Here is a 15,443-nt window from a genome sequence, read left to right as displayed (position 1 = left end):
AAAAAACTGCAATATAAAAAATAACAAAGACGATTCAAAAACTTTAAAAATACTTGCAGACTTAAAGTTTCTGTTATAAGTTAACTAATAGTGTACTAATAGTTACCTAATGGTTAACTAACATGGATACTTGTAGTAATTATTTTTTAAAAATGCAAGAATGATAATGTTGAAAGTTGTTGTTTATTATAAGATCAAAGGAATTTTAATTAAAGACGATGCGGAATTCTGAACTCTAAAAGCAATAACATATAAGGAATTTTTAGAATAATTACTTTGACATCAACGGGCGGAGGAGCAATCCGTTTGTTCTTTTTCACGATATTGACAATGAAATCCTCGAAATCACTGTCACTCCCTTCTTCTTCTACATGAACTTCAATATAAAAAAATAAAGACGATTCAAAAAATTTATAAAATAAATTGTAGAAGAAAAAAAATAACCCACCACCGCCACGACCTTCCGCCAACCTCCACGTCCGCCATCGAATCTTCAACCTCTTCCACGACCGCCATCGTATATTTTTTGTTGTTGGAGATTTCTCGGTCGGTGGTTGTATGTTTAGCAGCCCTTATTTTCGCCATTTTTTAGAGGAAAATGCAACCTAATTTCTATTCAAATTTGGAATATTTTCTTAATGATAGGAGTTAAAGATTGAAGGAGAGAATCTAGGAAAGATATATTTGAAAAGAAGGAAAAATCCTAAGAAATAGGAAACTACCTAAATGATCGTGTGTGCTACTAGAAATAGCCATGTATGTATTTGTCAAATTTCAAAATCTTATTTGTGAGATAAATAACTTGTTAAATCAAAAAAATAAATTCTCAACCATAAAAAACTAAATTGAATTTGCTGACAGTATAAAACTAATTATTTTGACCCAAAACAGTATATGGGCTAATTTTCTCTATTTTGGGTGACGATTGGCTCTAATAATATATTTAAATTAAAACTAAATTATACAACAAAATAATATATATATATATATATATATATATATATATAATTGAATAAATATAACATTCCCCTATTTTTAGCAAAAATATATATAAATTCAAGGTCAAATGACTAAAAAAGATCAAATTCTTGAAAAAAAATTCACAAAATTCTCAGTCTTTCAATTTTATATGTATCGTCTTGAAACGCAGGTTTCCGTTTCAATAATGTCCAACTATGTGATTTTATTTATGTGAAGCCTACGTGATGCTGATGTAGAATGCCACATATCAGCGCCACATAAGTAAAATGTCAAATGTCGTAAAAAGGCCAAACCTTTCATAAAAGTTTCATAAAAGTCCTGACCTTTCAATTTTGTCGCGCCAAAAACAAATTATTTGGTTTCAATTTTGGCCAACTCTCAATTTGATTTCAATTTGCCTATGTGGCGCCTATGTGGCATGCCAAATATTGAAAGGTCATGACTTTTGTGAAACCAAATAATTCATTTTTGGCCAAAATCGACAAAATTGAAAGGTCATGACTTTTGTGAAACCAAATAATCAGTTTTTGGCCAAACTCGACAAAATTGAAAAGTCAAGACTTTTGTGAAATTTTTGTGAAAGTTTTGACCTTTTTACAACATTTGGCCGAAGTAAAATCACTTAGTTAGACATTATTGAAACGAAATCTTGCATTTTCAAGAGAAATTGGATAAAACTGAAAAGTTTGAACTTTTGTAAAACTTTTATAAAATGTTTGTACTTTTTAACCACTTGGCCTAAATTCAATATTTAAAGTATAAAAATCAAAATAATAAAAATATAAAATTAACATATTTATATATGATCGAGTTTACTCGCGATTTTTCGAGTCAAGTATCACAAAAATTGAGATTAACGCATTTACTAAACAAGCCTAAAAATTATATCTCAAGTGTTTTGGGTGATGGTCGGCGTTTAACTCGATAAGAGAACGGTTTGTGTTTGTTTTCATATCCTAAACTAACCGAGTTCGAATTTTATTACGTTCATGTATTTAAAAGAGTCAACCGTAAACATAGTTGTTCGTCTCGTTTATGTATGCGCAAAGCTCTTATATGAGCTCGTCTAAATTTTTTGTGAATGATCGTATATAAATTCGATTAAGATTCGTGAATTTGCTCGTATATGAGCTCGATTGATATTTCGCGAACCGACTCATATAAAAACTCGATTAAAAGTTCGTGAATTATCTCATAATTAAATTAAATATAAATTCTCTTGCGTCAAAGATGAACGGGGATAAGCAATCCCAATAAAAATTTATTTTTTAATTCATCTCTGCAATTGAATACCTCATTCAATAATTATTTTTAATCCAATCCCGCAATTTGGTGCAATCGCCCGGGAATTGAGACATGCGATCGAAGAATAATTTATTTTGGGTTTTTCTACTTTATTTAAGTTCATTGATGATTTTATTGAAAAAGATCGAAACCGCGGTATCTATTTCACTCAAGATTAGGTCTCCGCAGGGACATGAGACTAAATCTCATTCGACTATTTTATAATTTATCAAAATTATATTTTTTAAACAAAACTACTTAGTTTCAACAGAAATTGTGTTTGTTTGTTTTGCAGTTTGTGTTCTTCTTCGGTCGTTTGACTGTTAAACAAATTGAATTCGTGTTTGTTCATTTAGCAGCTAAAGAAACGAATACGACCCTACCAAACATGAATAATACTATATATTTCAAATGAATCAAATAACAATACTTCGTTAAAAACTCAAATAAATATGAACTAAATATGAACACTTTATTTATATAAAAGATCGAACATAAACATCTTAAACCTCAGTTCATATTGATTCATTTACAACACTAATCATACCAAGCTAATGCGCATCTACCCACTAGTTTTACTGTGCATTTGATAATTCTCCTTCTATTTTTTCTATACCATGTTTTTAAAGGACAAAATTTATAAATAATTATTTGATTTTTATTTAAAATAGTTTCTAATTATTTTAACTATGTTTTTTTTAATTATAATATTAAAATTAGTTTGTTATGTAACTCTCTTTTTTATAATTTAATAGGTTAAATTAGTTTCTCATTCTTTTATTTAGACTATACTAATTATTTCCTTTATATTAAAACTTCCTTCTAGATGTCATATAATAATTGTTTATATTAATAACTTAGATATTCTGAAATAGATATTTTATAGATTTAAAGAAATTTAAGTTTGAATTTTTTATTCTGTCTCATTGGTACAATCCATGATGTACAGGATTATAGTAGTGAGCATTAGAAATGGTCAAATTCCAACTATTCTTCACTCCATGCTTCTGTCTGTGGACCTTATTTCCGCATTTACATTGAAATTTATTTTTTCCTGACCAAGCCTATCACCGACTACCAGAAACCTACTGAATTAAATTCTTCCATTTTTTTGATACCTACTAATATGAGTAAATTATAAAAATTGAACTAAATCGAACTGAATTGAAAGTGGATTATTTAAGATGGTTAATCTGATTTGCTTTTATTTAGGAATTTTAAAAAATTTGGTTTTATTTTTGATTTGATTTCAGAGCTCGGTTTATCGAACCGAACCGAAAAACCAAACTTTTATCTTGTTTTGATTGTTGGTATATATATAAAATATTAATTTTATTATTCTTTAACTTTTAATTAAAAGATAATGTTATATCATCACTAATCATCATTGTATTATGTATAATAATAAATTATGAACATCATTTTAATGACAGTGAACTGAAAATTTATGTTTTTTTATTTATTTTTTCTTAAATCATAAATCGACCGAACCAAAATTTTGCTTCACCGAACTGAAATAATAGTAAACGGACTAGTGAAGTTTGATTTTAATTTTTATAGGAATAATTTGATTTGATTATGATAATTTACATTTCAAATCGAACCGAACTAAACCGAGCTCACCTACCTGCTAATTCTATTCCATTCACCCCTGGACCAACCCAGCTATCAATTGTTCATTCAATTATATTCTAATAAAATAGTTTATTTATTTATTTATTCAGTTTATACAAATATGATAAATTCAAAAAAATAGTAAAAAAATTTTAATTATATTTATTATAAATAAATTCTATACAATTTATAAATAGAATACGAAAATTGATCTGTTCATCATCAATTTTCAATCAAATATTAAAAACATTAATGTTATTTAATCCAACTTATTTAACCCATCTTATTATACTACTTGACGTGACAACAAACGAGTGGATCATGTTAAGAAGAAAATGTGAAACATACATTTTTGCATAGGAATTGAACAAATAAAAACATGCCATATAAGACGGTGCAATAAAGTGGGTTAAAATAGATGAATTAAAAACCACAAGGCGCATGTGAATTGATAAGCCGCTTTCCTGACTCAAATGAGATCGTAGGTTCAAAATGTACTCATACATAGCCATTTAAAATGTAAGACCAGAGTTTTGCCTCCCACAAAAAACCTACCCGGCTTGAGTGGAGATTAGACTGAAACTCTAAATGTAGAAGATTTAAAGGTTCTGTTTTATAGTTGGAATTCATTTAAAACACCTCACGATTAAAAAAAATAGCTGAATTAAATCACATTTTCCTACTAGGAAATTTAGAAGAATTGACAAATATTAATGTTTGGTAACTTTTTGAAAAGGAAATTGATGAGCATCTAATCTAGGGTACGAAGAAATTAAATTTCAAATAAAGACATATAGCTAGAATGATTTTCCTAAAAATATTTAATTATTATCCAATTAATGCTTTCATACAGTAGTTGAGTATCTTATCTAATGAAGTACTATTATTAACGCGAATTTTTAATGTGCAAGCACCATTTTAATACTAGGAGGGTTCAATTTGCTTGCCGCATGCTTTTAGTGTCTTCAATATCTTCTTTAGAAAAAAAATTATCCAATGCAATCCATGCGCTATGTTATTCATACAATAAATTAATTATGTTTTAGTCATATAAATTTTTAATATTTTTAAAAATTAAAATAATAATTTAAAAAAAATTCTATCGCAAATGTTCATTGGTTTATTGTAAATATAACATGGTTTAATAATTTCATGGAATAAACACTTTTCTTTAAAGCTATCAAATTCAATCATGACTTATAACTTGAATTATCAAACCTATAATTTTGACAATTTAGATTGAGCATTAGCAAATTTATGTTAAAAATGTGTTGATGGAATGGATTGTGCCACTCACAAAAAGTTTCTTTATTCACTGACTTGTGAATTCGTATAATCCGTTTATATATTATACAATATATATTTATAATAATATATTGAGATAAATAAATTATTATCTCATAAGAAATAAAACTAAAATTGTACAATATAATTAATATTAATTATAAAATTAAATTAATTATTTTATAATTTAATAATTTGTGTAAGAATTGACAATTTTTAAATTACAAGTATGATTTATATATATATATATATATATTTTAAATATTTTTACAGGTTAAGTGGGTCGTGTTTATTGTGTCGTGTTAGACGCTTTAGCTGTGTCATTTGTTTATCTTAATGTGTTAGTCAATATCATGTCAGATAATGCATTTGAAATTTATATTATTGTATTATCCTTTTATAGGCAATGTAACGGAAGTTTTTTTTTTTTTCACTCATTACTATTTAAATATTAAATATATTTTTTACCAATTTAAGCACCGGAGTTGAGCCTAAAAATTAAACTATGCCCCTTTTGTCTATACAAGTTCGTTCATCAAATTCCGTCTTACTGTCAGCGAATCTCCATAATCACATCAAACATCAACCACTTTTGCGGGATCCATCAATTACTATAATATAAGACCACATTTATTTAAAAAAATTAAAACAATAAGAAGGTTCTAATTCCATAGCTCCATAGCCATTCTAATCAAAATTGATTTCAACAATCAAATGAAAACGACATATGGTTGTGATGATTCTTTAAAATATTTTTTTATCCTACACGTAAGTTGATGACAAATTTGATTAGATTATGTAACAAACTATTTTTCATATCCCAAACGACAAAATCCCCCATGTTTATATACTCCTCATCGTTTCAATTCAAACTCTGCATATAGTAAAATTGTTAGCATTTATAATTTGGACAAAACGATAAATGTTTCGAATTCATAGTTTGAAAGCAGCTCATATATACCTACACATTGAATTGAACAACCCTTTTCACACCATTAAGTTTCTAATACAAAAACAAAACCCTAGCTTTTCTTTTTTAGAATTTTTTGTCTATCACATGTATATATAACATCGATATATAACAAACACGAATCAAATTCGGTTAATAACTAAAAAAAATTATCTATATACTGATGAATTTATGAATTTTTAATCGAATTTATGTAGGAATTAACTCGCAATCCTATAAAAGAGCCAATTAACAAGTTTATAATTGAATCGAGTACGAATCATTTGCGTTTGTACGTAAATGAGTCAAATATTATTAAACTTAAATCATGTTAGTTTAAATAAATGGAAATATATTAAAAATTGAACTTATTTTATTTATACCAACGAATGGATTCGAGTTGAGTTTTTATTGAACTGAATACCGGATCCTTCATGAGCAGCTCGGTTTATTTACAGCCCTAACTCTATAGCCATCCTTCCAAGAATCCTATTAGAATAGCAAAAGAAGAAGGGTGCCACATATGTACGTAGTATTGTGTACACGTGTTTTCCTCTACTTCTCAAACCTCATTAAAGACCAACTAGTTGTCCACTGGAAAACTGACAACTACCCACCTTAAACTCAATCCTTCAAGTCTTTTATTACAGCCTCAACCACCTTGTTAGCTCTCCATTTATAACCCCATTCACTTGCTTATTCCAATAGGACACCCCCACTCCCATTTCCCACCATCGATCTCAACATCTTGTGGGCCAGCTCTCACATGGACGGTTCAGATACCACACTCATATCAATTCCATTCAAGACCCAAACCTAGAATGAAAAAAGGTCATTTAAACTCCTAAAATTAGACTCGAAAATCAAATAAACAACAATGTCCGAAAAAATTTTAAATATACTACTAACGTCACTTTATTTTTAATAATCAGGCTTCCAATGTTTCATTTATGAGTAAAAATCAGAGGTTTTTTGTTCATTTTTTAAAACATTAGGAGCACATTTGAATTTTTTCGAATACTAAAGTTCATTTGATTACAAAAATAAACTTTAAGGGTATAAATAACCCTTTTCCAACCTGAAAACCCTTTTATATATCCACCACATAACACACACAAAAAGAAAAAATAGTTCAAAGATTTTAAACCAAGAAAAATATGGGGCGTCAAGTTATGATATTATGTAGTGTTTTGGTGATGTTTTTGATGAACGGTTGTTCCGTTTTTGGTGAGACTATAGCTGAGGAGTGTAGTAGTGAGTTGCAGAAGGTGATGCCTTGTCTGAGCTATGCCACCGGAAAAACGAATACTCCGACGAAGGAGTGTTGTGGTGCGACGAAGGAGATGAAGGAGAGTGATCCGAAGTGTTTGTGTTATATGATGCAGCAGACACATAATGGGAGTGAGCAGATTAGGAGCTTGGGGATTCAAGAGGGTAGATTGCTTCAGCTTCCTTCTGCTTGTCAGCTGCAAAATGCTAGTGTTAGTTTTTGCCCTAGTGAGTTTTCTCTCTCTATTTCCCTCTCTCTCTAGCTTTTTACCACCATTTTTGCTTAAATATGAGCTTTATACTATATTTTCTAATGGCATAAAAATATGCATGGTCACTAGGCTTTGTCTCCGGCAGCGAGAGATCTATCCAACTCGAGTAGAGATTAATTTAAATGTGAAAATCTTAAAGACGCTATTTCATATCGTTAACGACATCTCATGATCATATTTAAAAAAAACATGCATGAAAAGACTTAGATGAAGGTTATACTTTACTTTGTTTAACATGAAGTTTTAAACCCTAGATTATGGCAAAAACAAGAAAAATGGTGTAAATATATACTCATCATATTTGCGCCTCGGTACGAATAAGCCCCTTATGTATGAAAAGGTAATAACATGCTTTTTTTAATTTTAGAAACGATTCAAATAAAGTCTTGCAATTTGGAATTTTGTTTTATTATTTTATTTTAAAAAAAATATTTTTTAAATAATCAATTCATTATTTTTTTATTTATTCGTTTGAACATTTTTTTCGTTTCAATATTTCCATGCAATATAGTAGATTACAAATATAGATAATGCAGGTAACAAGCTCCTTCTATGCTAATAATTAGTTCTTTATTTACTACTTGAATGGAGAATTATACAAATCTAGCTAGTTTGCTATAATAAATGAGAAGATAGGGTTGCAAGAAGGTAAAAGAACACACTTATTGTCCCACATGCATACTCCTTTTATACTTAATTTTAGAATATCAAATTTAAAATTCCTGTTTTATCAGCCAAAATATATATTTTTTTATTCACGACTATATCTCGTTGTCAAATCTATCATAATATTAAATTTCACTAGTTTGGGCTACCATTTTTTCGATATTTATCCAATATATTCACTGTTCGTCTAGAACTGACATTGCATAATATTATTCGACCGCTCTTATAAAATTTATCCTACTTTGGCATAAATAACATCACATGAAAATTTGCTCACTATCATGGCCCACATGCGAAAATAGGGGAAACGGTCCAAAATCTCTTTTGAAACCTCTTCTTGGCTGATGTCGAGTTTTATGTGACTAGCTTTTATCATTTTGGAAGTTGGTATTATAATCCAAACCAACTACCTACTTCACCCTTTGGCATCAAAAAGCTGAAGTAATGAGAGTTACTCATGGTGATGGTGCTTTAGGATTGTTATGCTATGGCTGATGTAGCCCTCGGATACTATGCCGTATCGCTACCACCATAATATGATATGACCGCATAGGTTTTTATAGCACGGAAACAAAAACGCTAAAATAGGCAAACGTCGAACCACAAAATTGAAAAGGAGGCATTTTCTATAAGAACTTATTGTAAATAAAAGAAAGAAAGAAAGATTAGAAACATTTTCAGAAATAAAAATGAAATATTGTTAGAGTTCGAGAAGTTTTCGTCTTGGTGATCCACCGAGTAATTCGTTATATCTCATGTAATTTCTTTGTATTGAATGGACAGAGCTCCTAGGGATACCTCCCAACTCACCAGATGCTGCAATTTTCACAAATGTAACATCAACAACAGCTCCAGCTGCCAGTACAGGAACATCAGCACCGGATAAATCGGCTAATGACTCCGCTGGTACTAAGCATCGGCCATTCTTACCGAGTCCTTTGGCGGTTGCTATTCCCGTCTTTATCTACATTTTCACTGCTGGATCTACCTCTATGTTCTAAACTTGAGGATCTATGCCACAAAATAGGAACAGTGAAACCTAGACCCTGCATTCCCTTTTTTTTGTTGTTGTTTTGTTTTCTCAACACACTCGGATTTCATTTGAGTTTCTTTGCATTTTATTCTCGACATTGTGACTTTTAGATTTCATGCTTTTTCACCTAAATGTTTCAATCTTCACTGCATACCTATCCATTTAGAAATTCCTAACCGAAAACAAGAAGGACTCGACTCATAAAATTGCTGAAATATGAAAATTTTAAACATAAATCAAAGATTAATAGACCCCAGAAAAGTATTTCGATAAGCTGAAATCCTTCCTTAAAGTGCAAAAAATCAACCGAAGTTCAATTTTAGATATAAAAAAAATTCAATCAAGTTTTAATACAAATAAATCCGGAAAATAAAGAACATGAATATACTGGTTCGATTCAATACGTTTTAAAACTTTTCAATCCCGTGACAATTCAGTTTGGTTTAATTTTGAAAAAAGAAATTGATTCAGTTTGGTTTCAACCGAATGTGCACCCCTAATAACCCGATGATGTTTAACTCGCGAACACGACTGGAGAAGATGCACCATTCATTCTTCTACATCATTATCACATACTTTAAATCCTAGCTAGGATGCCAGTAAAACCATCAACACCTATATGAAAAGTGGCTATGGAGCATGTTTTCAAGGAGAATAAACTAAAGCATAAATATCAATATTTTATGTCATGGGAATGTTATCAATCTTATAAAACAATCCAAATTATCTCCGAGTAAATTCAAATGTATATAAGATTAAATAAATAGAAAGAAATCCAGGGAATAAGAGGTATTGTCAAGTTAAAACCTTCCTGTTCAACATACCTAAAATAAATTTCCTACCTATCATCATTAGCTGGATAAGCTGTCTCTGTCAGCTTCTGTTTTCATACGGTCTGTTGAGGCGGTCCTTTGAGGCAGATAGGTCGTGGACAACTTTGCTCCATTCTAATTGAAAGAAACAGCTTGAGCGAAGCTCTTTGTCAATTTCTTTACGTAATCACTAGAAATTGACGCAGGATATTGGTCACTGTCCCCGGTTACTGAAGTGGGCACGGGGCTAGCTTGCTGTCTCGACTTCCTTGCTTGCATCACTTTCTGCCTCTCCTCATAGAAATGAAAATCATCCAGGATGGATGAATGACTTTCATAGTTCTTAAATATTTTTAACATCTCAATCCCGTGTTCCAGTTCCACCTGTAATATATCAAATTGCAATATAAATTACTATTTATGAAAAATATGACATGGCAACAGCAAATGAAGCTGACTGGTAACAGAAACTACTATATAAGCAAAAGAAAAAATAAATTATGGCAGAATCATGTACCAATGTGATGGACAGGCAATGCAAGGTTTTCATACTGGCACTGTGTATATATTGCGCACATTCAACGCAAATAAAGCACGCAGTCAACTAAATCCATTTAGTTGTGCAATGTAAAAATAATAAGTTATAATGATTAAATGAGCAATAAAGGTTCTTCCAATTTGGGACAAAAGATGAAAAGAGTCCAAGTTTGTGATTTAGGACAAAAACACCCACATCTTTTCGGTTTTGGATATTTCACATTTTTTACCATCAAGAATGACGTCAGATTAGGATATAAAATGACTAAAATTTACAAGCTATGTGTCTTTTTGTCCAAAACTACGAACTTGGACTCTTTTCATATACTGTCTTAAGTTGGAGGGGCAAAATGAACCATTGTTGATTAAATGAGCGTTGTTAGAGTTCAGAAGCAATGAGCAACAAAAACTAGATTTGAACAGCCAATGGATGTGTTTTGCAAGCTTCCAAGTCCAAAGGATTAAGGTATGTTGTTTAACATTACATCATAGAAACAATTACATATTCTTTTTGTAAAATCGCGTCTTTCAATAATTTTCTATTTCAATACGGTTCAATACGATAGGTTATTCAACTAACACCGGATTCTTTGCAAGTATTACAAAGCTATTCTTGATGAATATTCTGAACATCTGATATGTACTGTTATCATAATTAGCTATGGATTGCCATCAAATGTACAACAGAATGGTATATAAAAGGGTTAATATTCATTAACCCATGAGTTTTAGGTCCGAACTATTGTTTCCCCGAGTTTTGAAAAATTACTGTTTTCCCCTTTCATTTTAGTTTTCTTTAACTAAAACCCCATTCATAAGGGGGATTCGGTTATATAAAATATAGAAGTCAAGCGGGAAATAGTGATTATTCAAAATTGGGGGGAAAACAGTAATTCAGACCTAAACATATAGGGGTGATAGCAATTAACCCTATTTAAATTGATGCCTTGATGGTATTAGCAGGTCAGGCAGGCAACCAAGCATTAATACACAACGAACAGAGCAGCTCAAAGCAAATTTAAGATATGTGGATGATTCTTTTGGAAATGCGCTACTTTTGTACACAGGCAAGCAAATAACAATCAATGGTACTACTACTAAGATTAATTTTGAAAAATTAATGAAACAGAAGTAAAGTTTACCTCCTGAGTATCTCTGCTGTTAGTAACTGGCTTGTTATCATTATTTTCAAGCACAATATGGCGAAACTGACTGTTAGGAACATCTTTAATGATATGCCACTTGACAGGAAACTGTCCAGACCACTTATCCTGCTGCCAGTAATCAACACTCTTGTCAAAGTCCACATGCCCAACCATCTCAGCGATTCCACAAAACTGAGCACTAGCATTCACCTGCACGTGAATGTGCAAAAAACAAAGATTGTCACAGTAGTCATTGTTTTGCTTTAATCTTTTCAGGTAAACTCAACCAATGACGCTTAATGAATGTTTGAGCGCATGCAAATACTAACAAGTCAGTTGCAGACCTCGCAATCTAAGGAGAGAAGGGACCAACGGAATTGTGAAAAATATAAAATGGGACAACTACCCAAAGAACAAAAACCATGTCTCTAGTCTTTCTTCCTTGGAACCATTTTAAACTATCTAGACAAAAGAATTGATAAAAGGATACAATAATTTTCCTATAAAAAAGCAATTGGGTTATTTTTGAAAACCTACAACGCCATCACCAACTACAAGAGTAAAAACAAAGATTAAGAAGGCACGTGCTTGTATAGTCGGCCTATCAATAAGAAAGGTTTCATTCCCCTAAGAATGCAGCAAAATAATGCATCAGCACTGGGAGATTAGATAAATTACCGAAAACAACAGGAAGACAGGACAGGTGCCATGTTTCTCCTTTGCCTCATGATAAGAGGCGTCTAATTTCTTGTTGCCATTTGGGGTGCTTGCCCAAACACCATATTTTATGCTCTTATGCACATTATCTTCACTATAAGATTTGATAACAAAGAATTTTGCATCCTTGTAGTCAATTACAAATTCTAGGCAGTTGTACGACTCGTTATAAACATCCACAGCTATACTCCTAGGATCATCAATAGCAGGTTCATTTCCCGCTGTCTGACTTCTTGGCTTGAATGCCCTAGGTCCTCTATTTCGCTCACCTAGTGCATCAAGTGCAACATTACAACTGCAACCAAAGTCATTGCACCTCCCCCCTTGTCTTGCTTCATGAAGTGTGGGCCAGCTCTGACCATTTATTCCAATCATAGAAGAGGAAACGCCGTAGCTAGCATTCCGAGTAGTTTGGCCCTGAGGATAGCTTTTAAAGCTAGAGGCCAAACGAGATCCAAGGCCATAGAAGGACTCTTTTTGTTGAGATGCCTGAGCAAATTATCATTATCAAATGACAGAATAAGACCTTAAATAATAAAGCATAGGCCTTACAGATTTAGTATAAAAGCGACAATTATTCATGGATTATAAACTAACCGTTCCAAAATGATTTGCAGAAAAACCTAATGAATTAATTGGTTTTGAACCAGCTGTTGATGACGCAAAAGGCATTAAAGAGCCCTTCCCGTTCCCGGGTTTTGACCAATCTGACCACAACCGACTGCTTTCAAACTCATCAAATCCCTGCTGCAAAAAATTTAAGCCTCCAGAGTCTCCCGAATAGCCATTTCCTCGACCAAATCCTGCTGTAGGAAAATAACCTGATTGTAGCGCAAATCTGTTACCATCTCCTTGATGATTGAAATTAACTGGTAACTTGGCATGAGAGCCTGAGGTTCTTGATGCAATATGTGGAGAGTTTTGTGAAATATGTTGCTGGTAGCAAGAAGGATCAGAGTTTGGTAACTCTCGAACATTATATAGCTGGCCATGCCAGCTTCCAGAAGGGGGTGGTGTTGCGAATGAGGCAAATGGTCTTTGCGGCATTTGAGGAGCATACCCATGACCATGAAATGGAAATGATGAAGAGTCACTATAAACACCCTAAAAGTCAAAAAAAAAAAAACATCGAAGTAGAGCTTATAAGTACTCAGAACAAGCAACAAATTGGGTCTTTAAAACATGAAGGCGGAGGCATATAATCTTACATAAGGATCAATTTCTAGATGTCCACCGTTAACATCTGGAAAGTATGTGCTCCAGGTGCCACCAATATTTCCATTACCTGAGTAATACCAAAGTGAAGGATTACAAAATTAGAGACATGATGTCAGGAAGTCCATCAACGAACCTCTTCTGATATAGAGAAACTAAAAATCATTTTGATACAACTCTAAGCACACATAAATGTGTATCTTTCATCATATAACATTCAGTTTGAGACGCATATGTTGACCTTTAGAGGTGCAGAGTGAGTGATCACAAAATCTGAGTTGAATTCATGAAAATATGCAAATGAATGAAGATTCAACGAAAAATGAATCATCCTATCAATGGCGAGGACAAATAATACAGCATTAACCGTGTTCAAATTTTCTAGATTATCCGACATAAAATGACAATGCCGGGCAGACAACTGATATAATATAGCTCAAAACAAGGTTTAATGAGTCAAAACTAGCATGCCACCAAAATGAAAATAAAGTGTGAAGTTGTTTAAATTATGCCCAAAATAAATTATCATCCCGAGTATATATTTTGAACCAAGAACACTAACAAACACATAAGACCCACATCTAGCAGTAACAAAAAACACGGTGTCTCTACTTGCATCGAGAAATAACGAACTCCAGAACTAACCTGCATGAGAGAGTGATGGTGTTGCTTGAGAGGGACAAGCATTAAGTGAATTCTCAACCCTTAATGAACCAGCAGCAACAACCCGCGAAGAATCAACCACATTTTCGTCTACGGTTAGAGTAGGCTAACAAATAGATATCATATCAATCCAAAAATTGTCACTGAACAGCAATTTTAACATACAACAAATACAATGAAAAAAAACTAAACTAAACTAAACTAAAACAATAATAACAAACAACTACCTGATCCATAGACAAGTCTGGACCAGCAATTTTCTATCTTGAATTGATTTTAAAATTGTCAAACAGCTCCAGTAATACACTGCCTGCAACACAAAAATTCAATTATCAAGCAATTATATAACTTCACAGCAGTTGAAATTAAATCTAAAATAATGCCTATGATATGATAATTAATCCAACTAAAACACTGCACAAATACAAATAATCAATTAATAAATTCTGAGTGACACCTCATCACTAACAAATTAAACAATTAAAATAAAATTCTCTAATCATCTGATTAATAAGAAAAAAATTGCAAAAAAATAAAAAAACAATCGGTTCGTCGCCGTACCGAGTAGATGTTAAGCGATGATCATAATCGGAAATAAAAAAGTGAGTAAAATAATTTTCAATTTTACGGATAAGAAAATTATTAGATTAGTGTTTGGATTTAGTAAAAAAGAAAGGGTGAAGTGTGGGTAGAAATTAGAAGAGGTGGGTTTTTGAGGGTTAAAGATAGAGAAGCATTGGGAATTGGGTTAAGTGAGTGAGTTAGTGAGCGAGTTGAGAGTGTTGAATGCAAACGTAACTGCAACACAGTCACATTTCTCTGCTCAGTTGGCTTAATGTTACTCGTCCACCTTTGTCCTTCTCACCACCTTCTCTTATGTATCTGTCCATCTACCCCAAGTAAAATTATGCAACACACCCCTTGCATCGTGTAGTTCGTGCAACAAATGCTTATTAACTTATTATAAAAATAATATGGTGCAACGGTGATATCAGATAAACA

The 15,443-nt window shown here is 31.9% G+C and overlaps 2 protein-coding genes across 2 annotated transcripts; one reads left to right on the top strand and one right to left on the bottom strand.

Annotated features, from left to right (window-relative positions):
* Positions 1–7,218: 7,218 nt before the first annotated feature.
* Positions 7,219–9,447, top strand: LOC126654797 (non-specific lipid transfer protein GPI-anchored 1). The gene is made up of 2 exons (XM_050348784.2): positions 7,219–7,609; positions 9,103–9,447. The coding sequence occupies exons 1-2, from the start codon at positions 7,270–7,272 to the stop codon at positions 9,318–9,320; spliced, it is 558 nt and encodes a 185-aa protein (XP_050204741.1). The 5' UTR covers positions 7,219–7,269; the 3' UTR covers positions 9,321–9,447.
* Positions 9,448–10,012: 565 nt separating this feature from the next.
* On the bottom strand, positions 10,013–15,313 carry LOC126654791 (YTH domain-containing protein ECT2-like). The gene is made up of 8 exons (XM_050348772.2): positions 15,003–15,313; positions 14,669–14,751; positions 14,424–14,547; positions 13,772–13,848; positions 13,161–13,667; positions 12,525–13,052; positions 11,844–12,056; positions 10,013–10,548 (listed from the first exon to the last, which is right to left on the bottom strand). Exons 2-8 carry the CDS (start codon positions 14,675–14,677, stop codon positions 10,300–10,302), a joined length of 1,707 nt encoding a protein of 568 aa, XP_050204729.1. The 5' UTR covers positions 14,678–14,751; positions 15,003–15,313; the 3' UTR covers positions 10,013–10,299.
* Between the last annotated feature and the right edge of the window lie 130 nt (positions 15,314–15,443).

This window comes from Mercurialis annua, linkage group LG7, assembly GCF_937616625.2.
Source record: "Mercurialis annua linkage group LG7, ddMerAnnu1.2, whole genome shotgun sequence".
In the NCBI taxonomy this organism is placed as follows: domain Eukaryota; kingdom Viridiplantae; phylum Streptophyta; class Magnoliopsida; order Malpighiales; family Euphorbiaceae; genus Mercurialis; species Mercurialis annua.
Note: the sequence above shows the minus strand (reverse complement) of the source record. Positions and strands in the feature narration are given on the sequence as shown.

What these genes read in the sequence shown, in the direction of transcription:
- LOC126654797 (XM_050348784.2), top strand. Translation starts at nt 7,270, where the DNA reads ATGGGGCGTCAAGTTATGATATTATGTAGTGTTTTGGTGATGTTTTTG. An exon ending in TAGTGTTAGTTTTTGCCCTA is followed by an intron (nt 7,610 to 9,102) that starts GTGAGTTTTCTC and finishes TTGAATGGACAG; the next exon opens with AGCTCCTAGGGATACCTCCC.
- LOC126654791 (XM_050348772.2), bottom strand. An exon ending in CTGCAAATCATTTTGGAACG is followed by an intron (nt 13,053 to 13,160) that starts GTTAGTTTATAA and finishes TAATTTGCTCAG; the next exon opens with GCATCTCAACAAAAAGAGTC. An exon ending in ACAGCAGAGATACTCAGGAG is followed by an intron (nt 10,549 to 11,843) that starts GTAAACTTTACT and finishes GATATATTACAG; the next exon opens with GTGGAACTGGAACACGGGAT.